This window comes from Biomphalaria glabrata, chromosome 8, assembly GCF_947242115.1.
Source record: "Biomphalaria glabrata chromosome 8, xgBioGlab47.1, whole genome shotgun sequence".
Lineage (NCBI taxonomy): Eukaryota > Metazoa > Mollusca > Gastropoda > Planorbidae > Biomphalaria > Biomphalaria glabrata.
The window spans coordinates 45,767,104-45,791,214 of NC_074718.1; the positions used below are offsets into that span (position 1 = coordinate 45,767,104).

At 34.6% G+C, this 24,111-nt stretch overlaps 1 protein-coding gene across 5 annotated transcripts; it reads right to left on the reverse strand.

Moving 5' to 3' along the window:
- Nucleotides 1–873: 873 nt before the first annotated feature.
- LOC106051203 (N-acetylglucosamine-6-phosphate deacetylase-like) lies at nt 874–22,476 on the reverse strand. 5 transcript variants are annotated; one of them, XM_013206348.2, is made up of 10 exons: nt 22,317–22,476; nt 17,297–17,521; nt 14,478–14,614; nt 12,669–12,723; nt 11,319–11,528; nt 7,306–7,394; nt 5,910–6,054; nt 4,847–4,976; nt 3,374–3,420; nt 874–2,109 (listed from the first exon to the last, which is right to left on the reverse strand). In XM_013206348.2, the coding sequence occupies exons 1-10, from the start codon at nt 22,354–22,356 to the stop codon at nt 1,907–1,909; spliced, it is 1,281 nt and encodes a 426-aa protein (XP_013061802.2). In that variant the 5' UTR covers nt 22,357–22,476; the 3' UTR covers nt 874–1,906. The 5 variants fall into 5 exon arrangements, with proteins under 5 accessions (XP_013061802.2, XP_013061806.2, XP_013061803.2 ...); XM_013206352.2 differs by having other exon boundaries at nt 22,221–22,358; XM_013206349.2 differs by having other exon boundaries at nt 22,183–22,323.
- Between the last annotated feature and the right edge of the window lie 1,635 nt (nt 22,477–24,111).

Sequence of the window (24,111 nt, forward strand, 5' to 3'; positions counted from 1 at the left end):
TTCCAGCCATTAACTATGATTCAGTTCAAGCTATTGCTTCTGTCAAAAATTATCAATGTATACACCTATACATTGTATTAATTACACTCAAGCTTGTCTATAGTGATCAATTTTTAAAATCAAAGCCCCATTTTAAAAAACTTCCTAGTTATAGAAAAGTCACATTATAGCTTAATTGAAATAAATTATATAGGCTAAGTAACAATGATCATAAAGTTAAACTAAAGTAATAATGATCATAAAGTTAAACTGAAGTAATAATGATCATAAAGTTAAACTGAAGTAATAATGATCATAGTTAAACTGAAGTAATAATGATCATAAAGTTAAACTGAAGTAGTAATGATCATAAAGTTAAACTGAAGTAATAATGATCATAAAATAAAACTTATGCTTCTATAATAGAGTTAGCATTTAGATTTAATTATACAGCATTGAACGTTTTGACAATGTAGATTTTTTAAAGTTTACCTATTTTAAATTGTACCGTTACCTAATACTCCCATGCAGGATTATAAGAGTGAGGCACAGTGGCTGAGTGGTAAAGTGCTTGGCATCTGAACTGGAGGGTCCAGGGTTTGAATCCTGGTGAAGATGGATTTTTAATTTCAGGATCTTTGGGCGCCTCTAGGTCCACCCAGCTGTAATAGGTACTCAACATTAGTTAGGGAAAAGTAAAGGTGCTGGCCACATGACACCCTTGTTAACTGAAACATCTGCCCTATAGACCACAAAGTTTGAAAGGGGAACTTTCATTTTTTTTTAAGGATTACGAGATGGTAGTATAGATGCAAGTATATCTTAGTTACACGTCACAAAATTGTTTATGTCAAACACTATGGCATGAAAGAAACAAAATCAATTGTTTGATGGTTGTAAATGTTTTTTTCTTTTATTGTTTAATATAAATAATTTGTCTGACAATGCAGATCTAAACATATCGACTAATTTAGACATACTCGGATTGTATATATAGTTAAAATATAGAATGGAATGTTCTAAAAGTTAATAAACATCTCTGATAGAATCAAAATGAATAGAATTATGAAATGCAGGAAAGTAAAAAATTGTTAAAATGAACACATTTACACACATTTGTTTTTTTTTTTCATTTAAAAAAACTATGGTAGTATGTTTCATCAAATACACTTCTAGCGTATCAATACTACCACAGTTCAATTGGCAGTCCAGGATTCTACATTAACTTAATCCTTTAATGAAATGACATAATTTAACCAAAAAAAACAAACAAACTATACCTTTATGAAAATGAAACCTCAAGTACCAAGTCATACAACAGAGTGCTATCTAGCCCTTCAAAACTCCAGCCCATATTGATAATGTATTTAATAATGAAGCTACAAAGGCTTGTTTCCATTAAACTTGTGCTATTGTGTGATCTGTAACCCAGATGGTTAAAATTTCTAGGAACCCCCCCCCCCCCCCCCCCCAAATGAAGTTGTGGGCATGTCTGTTCTAAGTTACTTCTGTGTAAGTCTTAATAACAGACATTCTTGTAACTCTATCAAACAAATTAAAGGTTATCACCAAAAAAAGAGGAAAACCTCTAGACTAAAACAACTACATTTAAACCAAACACACACAAAAAGACTGCATAATGTTAAAAACTTCCCTGTATCATGTTATTGATTTCAATGAAGTGTTACAAATAACATTTGTGAGCATGTGAACCCACATCTTTCCATCAGAAGACATGAAACCAAGCCTACAGACTAGTACTAATCAATACAGTAAAACTGAAATATTTATTATTGCTCACATTTTTAGCTGCAGTTAGTGTAGCATTCCATACAAAAGAAAAAGAAGAAATTTTTAGAATTGTTTAACAATATAGCAAATCAGTGGCACTAGACATGGGGCCAGTATTCAGGATTTTAAGAAATGGTCAATTTGTAGGACTATGTACATAATCCTTGTATTGATAAACACACTTCCCAGCAATATACGTGGCCTTGACATTTAGGTCATCATCCAATAAAACAAAATCAGCATCACTGTCGAAATTGAGAGTACCTTTTCTGTCTTCGATCCCTAAAAGTTGAGCAGGATGCAAAGATGCAGCTTCTAAAGCTAGTTCTGGGCCACATCCTAATAATTTTTAAAAGAAGACATTACAACCTGTGGTGTATTATTACTATTGTTGCAAAATATTGAATGCAAATTAATATATGTATGTAAACATTAATATTAAATAAACCAGAGGGGGAAAAAAACAACAGAAAGAAGTAACTGAAGAAATTTACATTTTAATTTTTAAAAACTTAGCATAGTAAATAGAGTAGCACAGGATGCTAGAAACTAGACTGTTTCTGTGTGCCTAGACATAAGATATTATCAACTAAAGAGAGAAGATTTTAAATTTTAATTTCAAATACACTTATCTACATCAAAAGTAAAAAATGTGTTATCGTTATTCCTTTTTTTTTGTAGACATTTAGGCAGAGTTTTTAGCAAATTGTAAGCTACTTCTAATGACTCATAATGACTTCTGTAGGTTCCTAGTTGTATACTTTGAACCTCTACGCTCAAGTTAATTATCTATTTTCTTATCTTATTAATTACAAATGCTTTTTCAAAAGAGAAGATAATTTCTTATGTTAATGTAAATGTGTTAATCTAGTCATGCATGTTAATAAGAGACTTAAACTCTGCTACGACTGGTTTTCTTGGCTGCTTCAGCTTCTTCTATATACTTCAGGGCTGATTTCATAAACATGTCCCTAACCTTTGTAGCCACCTAAAACAGCTCAATCTTAGTAGAGTTTTGGAAAATGCTTTATTATTTACAGACGTTTACTTCTAGTTGCCTACATCTTTAGAGTTTCTAGTTGCCCACATCTTTAGAATTTCCAAAGGAAGACATTTTCCTAAGTAGTCTTTATCTTTCTTATCCTTGTTGGTGATATAATCTTGTTTGCAGTAAAATTTTATTTATTGTCAAAGACAGCACTGAAGTAGTTTGGACTATTTCAATGTTCTCTCCAGTTATTGAAACTATCATTTTTACTTCTTTTTTAATGGAAGTTGATCATCACTTCTTTGTAGTTTTTTTTTTTTACATTCAAAATTTTTAAATCATCATTAATCTTTATTGAGGATGTTTATTTCTTTGAAATAACTATGTCAGAACACGTTGAGAACAGGTCAAAAAGTCGCCTCATCTGCCAATTTTGTTAAAGAAGAAATAAGAATATCTGATCGAGAATCATTAGCTTATAAAATGTACCACAATGGCGATATCATGGCCTCTTGAGAAAATGCTTATGATGTTCAAGATCTAACTCTAGGTTGAAAGGGGCCAAAATTAATTGTTTAGAAATTATTTGACTACCGGTATTTATTGTATCCTCACCTGTTTGTTTAGCAAAAAGTCGAACACAAGTGTCAAGTGTCGCCATGCTGAAATAATGTCAGAATAGTTTTTTAATCAAGTTTTGAAATGTCTCGCATATTAAAACATTAGCTCTCTTGTCTAATAAAGTTGTTTGAAATTCACTGGCAACATTCTGTTCATCCCATTGGGACAGCCCAAGAGTAGTAGATAGATTCTAATATATTTAAAATTAACAAGATAGTGAAAAAGACAGTTCTTAAGAATCAATTGATAACCTTCTGCACTATATGTAACACCTTTACTGTAAGTAAGTTTACTGTAAGTAAGTTTACTGTAAGTAAGAAACCTGTTGACAGAATTCACATCACATGCAAAAGTAAACCTGAAGTGAGTTTCGGAAAAGTCAGCAGAAATGTTTCATGGACCAGAGATTCAGGACAATTTTTACTTTTACTAGAATGGAGCACAACAGGTGGAGCAATTTTTTAAGCAACAATTCCATATTATATTATATATATCATTAATATATATATATTTATATTAATTATGTATTTGAGTCTTCATTTCTCCCATTACTTAAACTAATTAGGAATCTATGTTTAGTCTATTATCAGCAAGTCATTGTGTTTGCTTGAAGCTAATTAATTGTAAGCAACATATTTATGCAAACAATAAGACCCTGAGGAGTAATTTCAGTATTATGAGTATCTTCTCAAACCCAATTTGATGTAAATAACTTATTTATTCAAACCAAGGGACCTTCAGGCAAAGATTGCACGAAGGCATCTACGTCAGATTTTTCAGATAGCAATGTGTTCAACCTTCAACTGTCCCACACTCAAACAAAAGAGAAGATCATCATAGAACTCCTCTATGCCAATGTCTGCACCTTACTTGCCTACACTTAACAGGAGCTCCAGCTTGCTGTTAACAACTTTGTGTATGCTGCCACTTCTTTTGGTTAAACAATAAATCTTGGAAAAACAGAAGTCATATTTCCATAATGGGCATACACTGGCAGGGCTACCTTATAAATAATCAAGTTCTGCTGGAGACTGATGTGGGCAGTTCAGAAACCTTTACCAAGATAAAAAATGCTAGAAAAATCAACAAAGGCGCAATTTTCCCCTCACTGACAAAGAGGAAGGTAGCTGACAGAAGATGGCCTCTGAAAGAGACAGTTTGAGAGCTCTCACAAAAGCTGGGGGAAACATTTGAGGCCCATTAGAAAGCCCTTGTATAAACAAGCAAAGAAGACATAAAACTAAATATATAGACCCCTAGCCGACAAAAAATATGCAATTTGCCATCAAAGACTATAACTATTATATTACATAATTTGATATAATTAATATTTTCTTTTTGTATCTTCTGACATTACTGAAATGTTTTTGAACACTTCAACTGATTTTCTAGTGCTCAAAGAGATATGCATAACCAGGTTGAGAAAAACTTATCTAAAGCAATTTTACTTAAGAACACCACACTTACCTTCCAGCTAAAGTTTTTGTGTCCTTGATGTAAGAATATTTTCCTTCCACAACAATAGTTTGTTCCCCAAAAGGATAAGTTCCATCAGGTAGTCCCATGGCTTGAATGGCATCAGTAACAAGTACAGTGCCTGGCAAGACAACAGAAGCAAGAAGTAAGAGTAAAAACACATACCAATTATAATTGACCTTTTAAATAATGCTTACATTACAAAGCAATTAATTAAATAACATGCATATCATATGGACTACTAAATTTGCAAATGAATCACACTTGAATGGTTTACTTAGTCTCTATATTAAAAAAAAAAAAAAAACCCATAAGCATAAAACATTGTATAACAGCACTAAAAGACAATAACAAGGCTTGCCTTTGAGCCCCAAGATTAATTAGGAGTGCAGTATTTACTGTGGGTACGCAGCCCCAGCTGTGACCTACATATTTTGCCACATCCAGGGCAGCATGACCTTTGTCCTCCGGTGGTCGATTAGGACAATAGTGAAGAAAACAAAGACTAGCTCAGACCGAAACCACAACTCCCCAAAACTTCAATTTTGCAAAATTTGGCAGAAAAGCAGTGAAACAGGAATCAAGCAAAATCTAAAGATTGCTGGTGTTAGCAAGCATCCACTATTTAAGAAAACATATGTTCACAGGATGCACCCATAGTCAAAATCATAAAAAGAAACAACATGGCAATTGTTGTAATTAACATTTAATGAATGTGCACTGTTGTTTTTTGTTATACAGTTTGGCTTGTTGTTCCGTGAATCAATCATTCAACCTTTTCAGAGTGTCTCCTTGTTCCAGTGTCAGTGTTATTTTCCATCAAGGTTTTATTGCTGCCACTGCCACCTACCAGACAAATTTAACTCATTTCAGATAGAATTCCAGAGTGTGACACATTTTCTTTGACAAATTGTAGTTCCTTTTTTTCTAATCAAACCATTTTTACTTGGTGACTTTTATTTTTGGTTCATATTGTCTACAAAATGTTTTCGACTAAGCCACAATAATTAAAAAAGTAAAAAAAAATGCAATGAAAATAATTTATTGTTAAGACCTTTTGGATGAACTCTGTGAGCAATTCGTAAAGCCGCTGGGTGAGTGTGTATTCCATCAGCTATGATACCATAGAAAACTTGACGATTTCGAGGAAGTTTTTCACTTGTCAATAAACCAACCAGATGAGGATCACGATGATGGAACTGTAAAGAGATGATGGAACTGTAAAGAGATGTTGAAATTGTAATGAGATAACAAATTAGTAAAGAGATGATGACGCTGTAAAGAGATGGTAGAACTGTAAAAAGATGATGAAACTGTAAAGAGATGATAGAACTGCAAAGAGATGATGGAACTGTGAAACTAAAGAAATGATGAAACTGTAAAGAGATGATGGAAGGATGAAACTGTAAAGACATGATGGAAGGATGAAACTGTAAAGAGATGATGGAAGGATGAAACTGTAAAGAGATAACTGAACTGTAAAGAGATGATAGTAGGATGAAACTGTAAAGAGATGATGGAAGGATGAAACTGTAAAGAGATGATGAATCTATAAAGAGATTATGAGGGTGTAAAGATGATGGAATAGTAAAGAGATGATGAAACTGTCTACATATCATCACTGCTACTACTATCATTTTTTTTTTATCTTATCATGTTATCTACTACTTGTATAATCATTCATCTCACTATAATTATTTTCTTCTTTGAAGGAATGACAGTAATTAATAAGATTATTTATAAGAAACAATGTTTCAATGTTATTTATCTGACATTTAATGTTTTACAACAAATTTGAAATATAATTAGACTATGTGATCCAATGATAATTATGTAAATTCAGATGTTTAATAGAAATGTTTGTTTGACATGTTTTTGAAGTTCTTTCAGAATTGAATATTAAACCATAGCCCCAGATTCTGCATCAGGAATGGTAGTGGGCAGAGTTTGAACCCGGAACCATTGAGAAAACAGTCTAGAGCAGATACCACACAACCAGGCAATATGTTTACCACTTTGAGTTGTTTAGTAATGAGTGTTATAATTATGGCAATATATTCAGAATTACATTAAGATAAAGTGTATTGTTTCACATGATTATGCAAACCTAGTTGGGACCTGCATATTTTGCCACATGCAAACAAAGCTGTTATACTATGAGTGTTTTTAAAGTTTTCTCTTTTAATCTTTTGCACCTTTTTTTAGCAAGGGTTTTTCTTTGGGCTTTAAATGTGTGTCCCGCCACCTTCATGAGAGCCAAAAACTATTGTCCACAACTGTTTTTTTTATAGTATAAAGTAATAAAATTGAAGAAAAGTATTTTTGATTTGGCCATTTTAAAACGAAAATGTAATTTTAGAAGTATAAAAGTTGTATTCATATTTCTTAACAATATTTTAAAAGTATGTTTAAACTAAGTGAGAATGAACAAATAAATGAGCTATACTCACAGGCAACATTGCATTAAATAGATGAGTGATGAATTTAGCGCCTGATCTGACAGCCTCTTCACCTTCAAGTAAATTAGCACTGGAATGGCCTGGAGAGAAAGCTCATTTGTAAATCTTCTATTCGTAAAGTTTTGAAAAAATATGTACAGCAAACAAAACAAATGGTTTCCATAATGAATTAGATGAATGTACTTCAAATGTAAATGTTGAACATGACAATGGAGAACCCATAATTAAGTATGCACATGAAAATATGAACCTCAAATGTATATTCTATATATGAAGCATCTTCTAATAAGTAAGCAGTATAGAGTTGTCTCTTATGGTCTATTTCAGTTTTCTCAGTGTTGATTTTAAAGTCATTATTTTGAAAGAATTGGGACTGTATATTCTATAAATAATAATAATAACAAGTCCCAAAAAGCCTGTGGAGTCTGGGAGCGCATGAGGCGCATCGCACTTCCCCGTGGTGGAGGCTGTCCAGGCCTGAGCAAGCTATTATAGCACAGTGCAGTACAGGCCACTGTCCTGTTGGCTCATATTTCTCGCGGCTATGGCCAAATTTTGATTCACGGTGCCCCCGCTGCGGGGAAGAAGAGGAAACCGTGCCTCATATTCTGTTTGACTGCCCCAGACTTGCTGATCTCCGTCTCGACAGGTCTGGGAAACCCAAAATTCTCGACCTGTATGGCGACATTTATGCACTACGCAAGACAGCAGGGTTTCTGTCCAGGGCTTTTGCAAGAGAGGATTTGAGCCTCTCAAGCCCTCACTCTAATGGAGTTTGATGATGATGATGATGATTATCCATAAGGAGATTTTATGCAATTTGTGCATTACACTGAACAAAACATTATAACTATAGAAAACCAAAATATACATTCACACCAGACTCAATCATAATTTATATATATCAGTTTCTATTTAATTATTTAATTTAATGAAATCATATTAATGAAACAAAAGGAAAAGATTTGACCTAGACAAGCTCAACAACACACAGATAAAAAGGAATTCCAACTATCCCTTCAAAATAGATTTGCTGTGCTACAACTAGATGAGGCCAAACAAAGCGTCGATAAATCTTGGCAAAATTTCAAAGAAATTATTACTGAAACAAGCAATGAAGTACTAAGCCTTAACCCTAAGAAGAAAAAACAGTGGATTAGTGACGAGACATGGAAATTAATCGAAGAAAGGAAATGCGCTAAACAGGCAGTTAACCTAGCAAAAACAAGAAACCACAAGCAACAATCAAAACAAGACTACCAAGCAGTTTCACAGAAAGTCACCAAAATGCTTAGACAAGACAAACGATCATTTTACAATAATCTGGCAGAACAGGCAGAAGAAGCAGCAGGTAAAGGAGATATAAAACAACTATACAAAATCACCAAACTTCTCAGTACCAAAAAGGCTAATTGCAATGTTCCAGTCCGAAACAAATACGGAAAACTACTTTCTTCAATAAATGAACAACTTGAAAGATGGAAAGAATATTTTCAAGAAGTGCTCAATAGACCTAAATCACGAAATCCACCAGATCTAAATGCAGGACCAACACTAGACATAAACATGGAAGAAATAACAAAAGAAGAAATAAGGAATGCACTCAAACAAATGAAGACAGGTAAAGCAGCTGGAATTGACAACATACCACCCGAAGTCCTAAAAGAAGGAGGAAGTGAAATAGTTGACCAAATGCACAAACTATTCAACAAAATTTGGTTAACAGAAACACCTCCGGGTGAGTGGAAAAAGGGCTTGCTAATTAAAATACCAAAGAGTGGAGATCTATCACAATGTGAGAAATGGCGAGGCATCACTTTGCTGTCAGTACCAAGCAAGATTTTTAGCAGAATCCTACTAAACAGAATAAAGGGAGCATGTGATGAACACCTAAGGGAAGAACAGGCCGGATTCAGAAAAGGGAGATCTTGTGCTGACCAAATAGCTACACTCAGGATAATTGTAGAACAATGTGTCGAATGGCAATCTCCTCTCTATGCAACTTTTGTTGACTTTGAAAAAGCTTTTGATAGTGTCGACAGAGAATCTATCTGGACAGTAATGAGACATTATGGGATCCCCAATAAAATAATAACCATAATCAAGAACCTTTATGATGGTTTCACCTGCCAAGTAACCCACTGTGGCAAGCTGTCAGAGGAATTTCCAGTCACAACAGGAGTCAAACAGGGATGTCTTCTTTCACCACTCCTGTTCCTTCTAGTACTGGATTGGGTCACAAAAGAAGCCTACTCTAACGCAGGGAAAGGAATCCAATGGACTCTCACACAAAAGCTGGAAGATCTGGAATTCGCTGATGACATAGCCCTATTATCACACAGACTACAGGATATGCAAGAAAAGGTCACAGCTTTAAGCGAAGTAGGAAAAAGAGTAGGCCTCAAAATAAACCACCAAAAAACTAAAGTACTTAAAGTAAACAATAAACAAAGTGGAGACATAGTATTGGATTCTCAGACAATAGACCAAGTAGAAAATTTTATATACCTTGGGAGTGTAGTCAGTATATCAGGTGGAACAGATGAAGACATTAAACGCCGTATAAATCTAGCACGTCAGACATTTACACAGCTAAAACCAACCTGGAAATCTCCTTACATCTCAAACAAGACTAAACTAAGAATCTTTAATTCTAATGTCAAGGCTGTCCTACTGTATGGTTCTGAAACATGGAGAACAACTGAAGCCACAACAAAAAAATACAGACCTTCATCAACAGATGCCTGAGAAATATCCTAAAAATACACTGGTATGACAAAGTAGAAAACACCAAACTGTGGGAGATGAGTGGACAGAAAATATAGAAGTGCAGATCTTAGAGAGGAAGTGGAGATGGATTGGTCACACCCTTAGAAAAGATACCAGCAACAGAGCTAGGCAGGCCATAGAGTGGAACCCCCAGGGAACAAGACGCAGAGGAAGACCAAAAAGAACATGGCGACGCAGTGTACTTGAAGAAGCAGAGAAGACCGGGAAGAGCTGGGACACCATCAAAAAGCTAGCAAGAGACCGTGGAGAGTGGCGTGTTTATGTCGAGGCCCTATGTTCCATGAGGAACTCAAAGGAATGATGATGATGATGATATTAATGTAGCTTCAATTTCAATTATGTTCTTTGATCAATTATTTTGAACCTACAACATGCAAAAGTGTGTCACTTAATCAAAATCTAGAGTCGCCTAAATATGAAACTGATGAATAGCAGTGTGACAAATAAAAAGCTATAGATTTGAGGTGGGAAATCAACATTTATGTTGAATAAGGTGATGAAAACTTCCTGCGAGTATGCAGATTATTCGATTGGAAACTTCCCACGACTATGCAGACATTATAGTGGAGAATTCCAATGGGAATGTTTCTAAATGGGTTAGTGATCTCAAATGTTTATGTTACAAGGAAAAGTCTGTCAAGGTCAGAGTTCATGGGAGATTTCATTTTTTCAACCTGAAATTTAAACCATATTATTTACTCTTTCTTACTGACAAAGATTAAAATATAGAATTACATTAAACATTGTCATTAAAAAGTAGTAAGAAATCTTGTAATTGCTTTTTGGAATATGCATAGGATTGAGACATTTTAGTGCAGACAATATTAAAAAAAACAAAAAAAAAAACTTGACCATATTTGACTGATTTGTACAAAAAGATTTGTTAAATTACTAAAAATTTCACCTATTATATTTTAAAATTTAGATAATTGTTGTTAGTATTAATTGATTTCACAACGAGAAGTTGCTTGAACTGTTATATGCAAAGTTCTTAACAAAAATTTCTTTTTCAAAACATTGACATGTTTTGGATGTTCTTTCAGAACTGAAGAATATTACACCCAAGCCCAGGTCTGCATCAGGAATGGTGGTTCGAACCCAGGACCATTGAGACAACAGTCCAGAGCAGATACCATACAACCAGGCAATATGTTTACCACTTTGAGTTGTTTAGTAATGAGTGTTATAAAACTTTATTTTTACAAGCTACTCACCAAGTGAAACAACTATTCCCCTTTTACACAACTCTTCAACAACTTGCAAGGAATTTTGTTTTTCAGGTGCAAGAGTAACCAAAGCGACATTAGACAAATCTCCATACATATCCAGGACATCAACAAAGCCATTGTCATAACTCTTGATACACTGTTTTGGGTGAGCCCCATTCCTATCTGGACTAATAAATGGACCTTCAAGATGAGCACCTAGTATAAGAATAGAAGCTTTTGTTAGTTCTCCCTTCACAAAAATCAGTAAAACAAAAAATACAAGGAAATAAAACTGGGGTTTTTATAGTTCAGTAAATCATTGTAAATTTGATTAATTCCTTCAAAATTTGTAATTGTGGTAAGAGTCAAGTCAAAACTCTTGTAACTCTATGCTCCCCTCTATTGGAATTTCTAATTTATTGTTCTGTCTGGGAGGGATCCAAGAAGATGGAAATCTGTTTCATCCCTGTTACTGATGCTTGTGATAGGGAGACAAGGTTGAAGGCTGAGCATACTCCTGTTACATCCCTGTCACTGATGCTTGAGATAGAGAGACAAGGTTGAAGGCTGAGCATACTCCTGTTACATCCCTGTCACTGATGCTTGTGATAGGGAGACAAGGTTGAAGGCTGAGCATACTCCTGTTACATCCCTGTCACTGATGCTTGAGATAGAGAGACAAGGTTGAAGGCTGAGCATACTCCCCATTTTCGATCTCTGTGCAACATCAGCCATAAAACGGCCCTTGAGGAGCAGTGTGTGGATATAAGTGACAGGGTTGTTGGGGCTCCTCTCCATCCCTGCTCAGGTATCAGCTCGCCTTAACTTGTGTATTGGAGAACATCTGGCAACAAAAGTAACAGCTGGGGAACTTGTACCAAGGTGGCAGGATACAGACTTCAGGCCCAAAGGAAAGATACTTCTGAAGACAAGTGTAGACAGTGGAAAGAGAACTTAAACTGACCACCTTCAAACAATGGTATTGTCTCCATTGAATGTTGGAAGAAGATCCCAGTGTGAAGCCACTTGAAACTCTTTCTATGGCTGTAACCCAAATCTGATAAAACTTTCTTTTATAAGCAGTTCCAAGAACTACATTGTATTCAATTTAAAATTGTATTCAGTTCCTAGGTATTTCACTATTAGACATGTAGATCCAGGTATAAGCTTTTAACCTTCACTATTGACTTAGTGCATTCAATTCTCATATTGGTTTATCTTATTGTAGATCTATTGTAATAGGCACAGTCATGTAAATAACTACAACTAATATTGTTTTATTTTAGCATTTGCTTACAATCTGTCTTGGTAAGACAGTTACAACCTCAAAGAAACAAACATTTAATGCAGACATACCCAGTACACCTGCTCCCATTTCACTTCCAGAACATTTCTTGATACCAGGCAGGATCTATTACATAGAGAGAAAGGAATAAATAGAGAGAAAGTCAGGGGTAAGTCTAAAATAAAAACAAAGAGAACAAATATCCTCCTATTTTACTAGGAGATATAGCATCAAGAATCACTTGTGATATATGTAACTTATATTTCAACAAAAGAAAATTGGATTAGCTAAAAGTATGACATCAACATCTTTCAGATATAATAATGTGATCTCTAGAATTAGCCAGAATTTTTTTTTCTTAGGTATCTTAATTCAAAAATGAAAAATTTGCTCTTGCATTTTATGCTGACATTCTAGTAAATAACAAAATGCTTGAGTGGATACATTTTTTTGCAGTGCTTAGGTAAGTTTAAAGCTCACTGCACCATCCATCCAGTCCAGTTTCTTTATTTTCATTTTCTTCCAAAGTATTCCTATCTCTGACACTGGTAAAATGTGTGACTTCTACTCAATCTGTTTGTTTAAAATACACTTGTCTACCTTGATATTGTATTGTGTGGTGGCCATAAGACTTGTATTTTGAGAAACTGCTCCTAGTTGTGATTTAAAATAAATTTGTCATCTATAAAAGCAACTTGTTAAGGTAGCTGGAATTTAGGATTGCATTTATACTGACTTCAGTACTCTCTGCTTTAACTTTATCTTGTCAACTAGTTGGGTCATTCAGCATGTACACTTTACTTTGGCTGTTGTTCAGTTCTCTGCTTTAACTTCATCTTGTCAACTAGTTGGGTCATTCAGCATGTACACTTTACTTTGGCTGTTGTTCAGTTCTCTGCTTTAACTTCATGTTGTCAACACTTCCCACAACTTCCACCAGTTTAATAAATTTCATTTGTATGACAAAAAAAAACAAAACAAAAAATACTGGTGGTCTTTACAACTCAATTACATATTTATCACAAAAAGAAAATGCCATCAATGCATATTTTTTTTTTAATAATAAAACAGTTCAGAAATGGTTCAGCAATTGATCTTGTGTGGTTAAATGGATGCTTCAGTAATGTTGACTTACTTCCAATATCATTACACACATTACTGATCTTTTGCTACACCAGCAGCTTTATACAGTTTATATAAAATTACTTAAGTAAGAAGAAAAATTAATTTTTGTCTTCTAGAAGAAAATTAATTGCTTTAGTTATGTGTTAAATTAGTTTTGACCAATTTTTTCTAGTTCTTGTTGTAGGCGTGATGACGCGAATGTCTCTGTGCATTGTAGATACCTCTTCTGGTACTACTATAATGTTCTCTGACTTGTTAACTAAATACTTTCTCACACGCACTAGATTTGCAGGTGCGTGAGAACACTAACATACTGGACTCTCCGACCACAAACATTTAGAATCATTAATATACACACTGGTAGCAGACATGAATTTTATTCACACAATAATTCACAAAAGATATTGGCGACTTAAGCCATCACAAAATGTAATCCAATGAAAAGAACAGCATACTACATAATAATTACTCAGTGCTCATATAATATACCTGAGGAGATAATAACGCTCCTCTATCTACCAGAGTCCAAAATCAACTGAGGTGTCCACCTCGTGGTCAGCTTCCGACCAAGAAAATCTCGTGCTAACTGCACTGAATAGTTCAGTGACTACTAGTCACCAAAAATTAAAGGGGTTCTAAAACTGATATATGACAGTCATGATTTTAAATTACTATTGAAACAATTACTGCACAATGTAAGGCACCCACTGGCACCAAAACAAGACTACTTGTTCTGCTCAGCTATGAACACTCACCTTATGATAAAAATTTGGTGTGGAAGTTATAATCGTTGGACAGAAGGATGTCACTCCATGAGCCAAAATACCAAATGCTACTTTCTGTAAAGATTTCTCAATATTGGTGTCAGTAGAGAAATCAAAACCAAAACCACCTGAAATTATAAACATTCTTAATTAAGAATCTACTTAGTCATGTGGCAGCCTTAATATTATTTAAGTTTTTAATTCCTGTTTGTTTTACATGTTTTGGATGTTCCTTCAAAATTGAGGATTCTGACACCCTGGCTTAAACCTCCAGCAGGACAGCAGAGGATGGCAGAGGGCAGTGTTCAAACCCAGGACCATTGAGATAACAGTCCAGAGAGCATATATATTAGAACAAACAATTAATATTATTGCTTTGGTGAAATGACTAAGAGACTAATTAGCAACTTCGGGTTAGCTATTTTTTTTAGACTATTATATGACATGTAATGCAAATGAAAGAATCAATGTTCCAAGCCTAATTGAGTGTTATTATCTAAGCCTCTGTGATCAACTTTAGGGTCATGATTCAGTGAAAAGCTGGACTTTTTAAAAATACTTAATCAACAAGCTGTGCTTACTGAAGGAGTCAAAAATATACTTATTGAATAAGCTTGTAAAGCTTTTGATAATTGTTATAGGGGCATCACAGTAAACATAAGTTTTGCATATTTCTCTTTGATGGCATGAGATCTGTTCTCCATTGAGTTTTGTATTAACTGTTACATGTCGTCTAGCTGCCATGATGGTTTGTTGTTATCACTCCATAGCATAGCGTTACGATGACACTCGGCCTTGTGTATTCATAGGGAGCCAGTTTTGGGTCCAGCTTTGAGCCAGCTGTTGTGCTAGTGTCCATGATTGAGGCAAATCAACTGCCCAGTGTGGGCCCAAGTTGGCCATTGTGTATTGTATCGTGTAATGCATTGGTGCTAGTTGCAAGGTACGGAGTTTAACTTTATGTAATTAATTGTACTGCTTTCTATGTGTTTTATGTAATTACTTTATTCTTTGAAGATGTATACCAATGCTAAGCCATTGTGTGGTTAATGTTCACAATAAAATTTTTTTCATCACCTTTTCAATTGACATAAAATTTTAATCAAAAGTATCTCCACCAGTTAATGGTTATTCATTTTAATGTATAGGCAACTGAGTAAAAGCAACCTATCAGGTGCATAGGAAATAGACAAGCATAACAATTGTTTAGCTGGTGCTTTGTTCTAATAGAAACTCAGCACAGAAAATATGTTAATGACCAGCAAACAGTAGAGATGTCCATTTCATAAATAAGCAGAAAGGGAAGCACTAGCTGCTGCCATGCTAGCAAATCATCCACACAGTTCCCCACACAGTCAGATTGTCTTTCTAACCGATGCGAAAAAAAAACCTCCAAAGCTTGCAAAATTCCCCTTATATTAAAAACCTCAGAACAGCACTTACAAAGCTCAACAACAACAGCAAAAAAACTGTCATCCAATGGATACCAGCTCACATACAACTAGCAGGAAATGAGAAGGCTGACACACTTGCCAAGAGTGGGAGAACAAACTCACAAGTAAACTCTGCACTCTATCCAGAAGAAATGAAGAAATTAATTGCAGATAAAATTAATGAGAAATGGACGAGCTCCCATTCAAATCACAAGAAAGATGATGCTTACTATAAGCTATCCCGACAAGACCAACGTCTAATCTTTCGACTCAGGACCGGACACAACAGAATGCGACAACACATGTTCCGGAAGCTCAAAATTGGAACCAGTGAAATCTGCCCATGTGGAGTATCACCAGAAAATGCCGACCACGTCCTCCAAAACTGCTCTCTCTACCAAGAGGCCCGTATAAGACATTGGCCCCAAATCACCCCAATAGAAAGAAAACTATATGGAGAGCTCCCTGATTTGGAAACCACTGCGCAGTTCATCTCATGTATTGGTCTAGTCATATGAACACTTCAACATAACAATGAGAACTATGAAGAAGAAGAAATAAATAAGTTAAAGATGAAAATAAACAACTTGGCTAGAACTTGAGAATTATTTTTTTAAAGCTTCAGATTTGAATCACTATTGAAGTCAATATTATATGTTCTTTCTCCAGATGTTGGTATCATGATTGTGTTTGAAGAGTGAGCTATGTTGTATTTTCTTCACAATCATCCGACATATGTGGGTTCGGAGGTTTCATTAATGTAGCTCAATCACTACTTAAAAACAATGAAATGACAATGTGCTAGATATTATTTTCTTGAGTTTAATACCTTCAAACTCAAACATGAAACAAATGTAAAGTAAATAGATACAGCATAGATACAAGGTAGATACAGGAACAATAATAATATCTTCTTATCTTATAAAATACAAAAGTTACTTCAACAAATAAGATGATTACATCCTAAGGGTCATGCATCTAGTTATGCATGTTAACCAATGACTTAAATTCTGCCAAGTCATTGGTTTTCCTGACTGGCTCAGGCAACCCATTCCATGCTCTAATAGCATTTGTAATAATAAAAAATACCAATATTGATTGTTCTTTTTAACTAATAGAAAATGGTAGATGTCAAGTAAAGGATAGTAAAAAAAACTTTTAAAAAATATGAATTCCTAACACTAGTTTCATTTTAAAGATATTTGATTACCTTTTTTTTTATCTGACTAGATTTTAGAATCTATAAAAGCTGTGACAAAGGAAATTTTTTTTTTTTATTTTTAATATGTATTTTTAATATGTTAGGCTAATACAAAAATATAAGAGATAAAAAGATTTATATTGTTCCTTTTGGTTTTGGTAATAAATTTATCTTACCATTTATTTGAACATCAATAAATCCTGGAGCTATTATCAAATTTTTACAATCAATCTTTTGGTCTGCACTGACTTTCTCAACATAAAACAGTATCTCTGGGTTCATAATTACTCCACTTCTCACCCACAAGTCTTCACGAATGATTTTTCCATTTCTTAAAATACGACAGTTGGTGTACTGGTACAGATATCCAGCTCCAGTTCTAGATGAAGGAGCCATCAATGCTGAAAATAAAAATCAAGAAACAAAATTGTGGTAGTTAGTAGTTCCTATTTTGTCAAGTTGAAAAAATATGTAAAGCCCATTACCTATATCATAACTATAAAGCTTAGATCAAACTTTTAAAATTAATTTCATATTATATAATGCTTGTCTTCATCTGTTTCTATGGCCAATGGTTATCAAGGGTGTCATGTGACCAGCAAAACAACCAATGCATTTACTTTCCCCAACTAATGTCAGGTACCTAAAAATCCCAAATTTCAAGTCCTAGTCTTCACTGAGATTCAAACCTTGTTGATGTCTAAGGGCTGAGCCGAAGGCTCTTCGAGCCCTAAGTTTGAAAAAAAACCTGCTTGGACGCCAAACAGTAAAAAAAAAAAACCTGTGAACACACAGTTCTGTTTGGGAGAGACCCTAGACAATGCCTTTGTAAAGCATTGCTGTTGACTGATGCATTTGGCCCTCAACACGTGGGCTAGACACGGCCGAAGGCCGAGAATGCACCGGGATCTTCTGCCATTTTCCTAAAATGTACCAAGCTAACTGTGCGGGACCCGCCATTTATGTAATGGTCCCTTTGAGGAACAGCGCATGGATGTGTGACAGTTTTGTGGGGACATTTTTACAACCCCGCCCGTGCAAGGGGTTGACTCTCGTCTACCCATGGGCATCCCCACAGTGGTCTTGTGTTGCTACCCATTTAGCCTAACCACTTCCTCTAATGGTCGTTTCCACGCGAGCGCCACGATGAGGCAGAGTAGCGTGCTCGCGGAGATTCAAACCTGAAAATCCTCCTGTTCAGAAGCCAAGTCCTTTACCACTCAGCCACCACACTCCCAATAAAATTTGATCTTAGTTAAAATAAAAGTAGAAAGTACATCCTCTTAGAATGAAACCTCAAATTAAAAAAAACAACTTTAAGAGCTTAAAGAGCAGTGAGGTTTTATCACAAGTGAGTAATCACATTCAACAAGAGTAAAACCAAAGATACAATCACTACATTTAAAAAAAACAACTTGATAATGAAATACAAAAAAAACAAAACAACAACAATAAACTATAACTTACACACACAAAAATGAAATAACCTAAGAAATACTCATTTTTCTTTCTATGTATGATGATGGTATAATAACTGTATTATTATGGGAGACTGGAATGCTAGGATATGAAAGGATGCATTATAGCAATGGGCATTAACTACTGGATGCTTCGTAATAAGAGAAACTAATGATAGAGTAATGAGGCTCTTAGAGTTCGCCAAAAACTATAAACAAACTGTAACACCTTATTCCCACAAAAACCAACCAGAATAACTACATTCAATTATATCCTGTCTCCTTGTGGTTCAAATCTAGTATCAACAAAGCTAAAACTACTAGGACTTTTCCTGGAGCTGACATAAGCAGTGACCATAACATGGTCTTGATGACTGTGAAATTGAAATTAAAAAAGAATTGCCAGCCTACAAAGCCTTGCATAAAATGCTGAAAAGTTCAAAGACAAACATTGTTGAAATGTTTGAAGTCACCTTGGGAAGGAAATTTGCAGTTCTCAACCTCAACATGAGGACATTCACTCAGATACTATCAAAACAATATTACGCTTGTCCGTCACTGAGGTCCCATGAAAAAAGCAAAGGAAAATTTAGCCATGGTTCACAAATGATATCCTTGATTTATGTGAGCAAGAAGAGAACTAAAAAAAAAAAGTTAATCCGTTACTGGCAGATGAATACAGTTTAACCAACAAAGAAATATACATGAAAATGAAGTCGGCAAAAGAAAAATGGATCACTGAACAGTGCACTAAAATCAATACTACATAGCTTGAAAGTTGGTAATAGCAAAAAATGCATAAATAAAACATAAAAAAGCTTTAACCGTTACTAGACAAGCTAGAACAACAGTGAATGGAAACAAATGAGGGAACTCTTTTGACAGAAGATGCAGATGTGCTTAGAAGATGGACAGAATATTGCAAAGATCTGTATAACTTTGAAATTAATCACAACTACAGTCTAATCAACAAAAAAAAACCCTTGGGACAACAGAGATCTTGGCAAGGCTCCAAGAGTTCCCCAGTATTGGGTAAGTTAAGTTTTAAGCTACTTTCATCTTTATTTTGATGCTCCAAATCGATTTGTCGCTCTAGTCATGTTGAGTGGTGATCACAAGACTAAGACTAAGACTAAGACTGCTTTATTGATCCTTACGGAAATTTGTTGTGATTACAAGGACTCGTTTCTCATATAAAGACAACACAACAGAAAAATACACATAAATACAACAGACAACATAAAGAGTTCATTCAGCGACTACACACAGGTATCTTGGTGCATTTCATGTTCCCTGATCAATGAGTGGCGGTGATAGAGTCTGACCGAGTGAGGTACGAACGAGTTTTTGTACCGCTCCGTTCTTGTTTTGATTGACAGCAGTCACCCACTTCGCGACGACCTGGCGTAGTTCTGATGGAGCGGGTGGCCGTTGTCTTCCAAGATTTTTTCGATTTTCCTTAGGCACGTTTGTTCAAAACGTTCCTTTAAATGTGATAATGTTGTGAGTGGATGTTATATTAGTCTTGCTTATGGACTTTGGCTTTGGACTCTGTGGTTGTCAAGCTTGATCTTGAGCGTCGATTATTGGTTTTGTATGGCACATACTTAGACGTGATGTATGCGTCATATTTGGTTGTGGGTAGTGTGAGCCTGTATTGTAACACTGTGACTTGGTGTGTGCCTTAGGTTAATTCAGTACTGTATTTGTACATAATTCATGTGTACTGAAATAGTATTTAATATGTAACATTGACTATATCTAATTGTATGAACTATCATTCATATTTTATCATTAAACCTTTGCTACATTATCGCTTCTTATTGAATACTATACGTTGTCCTCTTGGCCTTACTTGTTCATTTGTTTTACTTACATAATAAACTAACTTCATAGACTGTCAGGGGTGCCCAAACAGACGAGCCAAGGAAGCAAAATACAACCCTGACAGTTGACGTTTGGTTAACATCTTTTCCAGCTAGAAATGATTATGGTGCAATTCAGTTAGGTTGCCTTTATTCCAGAGTTAATTTTTTTCTTTCATGTTTTTCATTTGTTAGTGCTTTTATTTCAACTATTTTATTTAAAATTATGGTCAGATAGTCCTAGGATTTATAAGGTCTTTTTCAACCACTAGCAGAGTTAAAGTCTCTATTATAATTGACATCCATGACTAGATTAACACATCGATAGACGTTGGAGGTAATTATCTTCTTTTTTGAAGTAACATCTGTAATTTATAAGATGAGATAGAGAAGTTCTGTTAGTTAAGAAAAAGTCTAAAGTAATTTAGGTGAAACTTTGTCAATGATATGGAAGAAACATGATCATACACAAAATATGAAATATCCTAATGTTTGAGGAATTCACTAACAAGGGAAGAAACTTTGTAGTATATACATAATGTTAGTTATTTCCATTTGCAAGACTGCAATTTGAACTTTAAAATTTTAAGTCACAGTTTGCTGACATTACAAATTCATTGGATTACACTGTGTATGAATAATTTATTATCGTTAGAGTTTATTAAAAGAAATTAGAATATGCATCCTCTGTTTGGGACCCCTCAACTCAGAAACTAAAAAACTGGAACAGACACAAAATAGATCTGAAATTCATAACAAACGAATATTCACTTTTGACTAGAGTAGCAGCTTTAGTAAAATCCCTAAATTTAGAAAGCCTTCAGGACAGAAAACTTAAAATTAAAGTAGCAATTATACATAAAACACTGAACCATAATCTTCAAAAACAAAACCTAATAAAATATTCAGAAGGACACAAAAATTAAGGCACATTCCTTAAATTGTTCCATATGCTAGGACAAATTTGTACAAATTCTCCTTCTTCCTTAGTGCCATTAGACATTAGAGCATTGAATGGGTTGCCTGAGTCAGCCAGGAAAACTAATGACTTTGCAGAATTTAAGTAATTGGTTATCATATATCTGTTATCATTATTATGGCATACTGTAGTGTAGCCTATGTGATATAGAATAATATATCTAATCTAGATCTATCTAATAATAATCTATATTTTTTTTAATAATAAAAATATTCTAGAAAAATAATCTAAACCTAACTAAGAATCAAAGTATCTATAAATTCTATAACATGTTAATTAACATTAATTAATCCAGTCTAGATCTAGATTTAGTATTTACTTTTAGACTTATAATTTAATAGATAGTTATAAGCTTAATTAAACTTAATAATAATTATTATTTATTAATAATAATTAATAATAATTAATCTAGATTATCATTTTATGTCACTATGATGACTATCTAATAATCTATCTTATCTATTATTAGTATATATTAGATTATTATATCTTGTCTTATCTAGATCTACATCTAGATCTAAGTATTATTTTTATTTTTATTTTAGATTTTAATTATTAGATCTATATCCAACTTTAAATAGTAATACTACTAGTATTTAATTAGTAATAAATAATACTTGGCCTACTTCATACTAGGTTCATAATATTAAAGATAGTCCACCATCATCATATTCATAGTACTCTATCACACTAGATTAGACTCTATATCTAGATCTAATCTATAAAGTCTAGTACAAAAGAAAATAAATAAGATGGAATACCAAATCATGCACAAGAACTCAGAAGAAGAAGACTTTACTTTATTACTCTTGACAAGATCTTGTGACTTTTTTTTTGCTGACAGTCACCAGGGTGACCAGTGTTACCCTTTTAAGCCTTTTTATTTGAATATTACCTATATGAGCTTTGTAATATAGAAGTAACGTCTGTATCATATAAGCTAAGATCTAGCTAGAATCTAGATCTCATACAAGAACTACAATACATTTTAAATAGATTTTAAGAAGATTACTAGAATCTAAAGGCAGAAATCTAAATAAATAAATTAACACAATAAAAAGTCACATGACTTTTAAAAATAGCACTAAAGGCGTACGATGTAAACCTCTCTATCTTGGAAAACCATAAAACGGCCTTGCACTATTCATGACCTATTTCGATTAAATAGGTCACAAAGGTTACGCTTTAGTCCTTATCTGAAAGTCCAATCTAGGGTATCATTGTGGGAATCACTACAAAATTTTCACAGAGAAATCATATGGTTCACCAGTATAAAACCAACAATCTAGTTATATGTATATATATTGCTCCTTTTTGTCTCAGAAGGCAATGGATGCGCCCAGATGAGTCACTGGCTTTGGTTTCGTCTTGAGACGGGGCAGAAGGGTTTGGTGTGGCTAATCAAGTCAACTAGAGCGGCAGACTTTGCTACAATTCGTGCATGTGTATGTATCTGATTCAGGGCTAGCTGACAGGACAGCTTTTTTCCCCTCTTGATTAAGGCCGCTTCGTTTCTTTTGCCCTCAGCGAGGATCGTCCCAGCACGCACATTGTCTCCATGCATACCACATACCTTCGTCCCTCTCCGGTGCGCATTTGTGGGCCTTAGATAAAGGGGTCATGGGTAGCCCATGCGTCATGATCCCTCTCTCGACCTTGCTGATGAGATTCAAAGGAACGCCTCAAATTACATTTGGAACCAGCTCAGTTGCAGAAGATGCCGGAGGGAATGTCATAGTTTTTGCTATTCCCAACGCCTAAGGGGCTTCACTCCTGATTTTTCCTCGAGGTTGTCTCCTGAAGCCTCAGTACAATAATCTAGACACTACAATAAAACGATGCAAACCTCCTGGACTAATTATTGTATGCTTGCGAATTTTAAAGGCACATTTCTTATTTCATTTACTAGGACAAACTCGGACATGTACAATTGTTTTCTAGTAGGGGGCTACCATTAGAGCATGAAATAGGAGTGCACGAATCAGTCAGGAAAACCATTAATAAAGTTTAAGCCACTGATCATCATGTATGACTAGATTGATGCATCACAATGCATACTCCTTGTTCCATTTGCTAGGGCAAATTTGTACAATAATGCTCTTTCTTCCTTAATGCTATTAGAGCATGGAATGGGTTGCCCGAGTCAGCCAGGAAAACCAGTGACTTGGCAGAATTTAAGTCATTGATTAACATGCATGTATTTCATAAGATAAGAAGTATAATGCTTATAATTATCTTCTCTTTTGAAGTAACGTATATCTGTAACGTATAAGAAGAAGAACTGTCTCAGAGGCTATCTGCGGCTAGCTACTTTCCTCTATGCCAGTGAGGGCGAAATGGCGCCTGAGTTGAGTTCTTGTAGCGCTTACGGGGGCTACCTCTGTTACGCCGTCCTCTTCTAATCTCGCCAAAGAAGATCTTTTGCATTTGGCACGCAGTCGTCTCCCATGCGGGATAAGTGTCAGAGCCAGCGCAGCTGTCAAATGGTAGTTAGTTCTACTAAACTGTCCACACCGGCTTCCAGCAGAACATAGTTATTTGTAATGTAATCTTGCCAGCGTATGCCCATAATAATATAAAAAAAAAGATCAATTTCTTTAATAACTTGCAACAGACTTCCGCATTATTTTAAATTTTTAAGCATATTTTTAATACTTTTTAATTTTATATTCAAAATAACATGTGTGTAT

Coding starts and splice junctions, on each gene's coding strand:
- LOC106051203 (XM_013206348.2), bottom strand. CDS start 22,356: ATGATACAGACGTTACTTCTATATTACAAAGCTCATATAG. Junction 12,724..14,477: donor CACCAAATTTTTATCATAAG/GTGAGTGTTCAT, acceptor TCTATGTAATAG/ATCCTGCCTGGTATCAAGAA. Junction 7,395..11,318: donor GGGAATAGTTGTTTCACTTG/GTGAGTAGCTTG, acceptor CTTTCTCTCCAG/GCCATTCCAGTGCTAATTTA.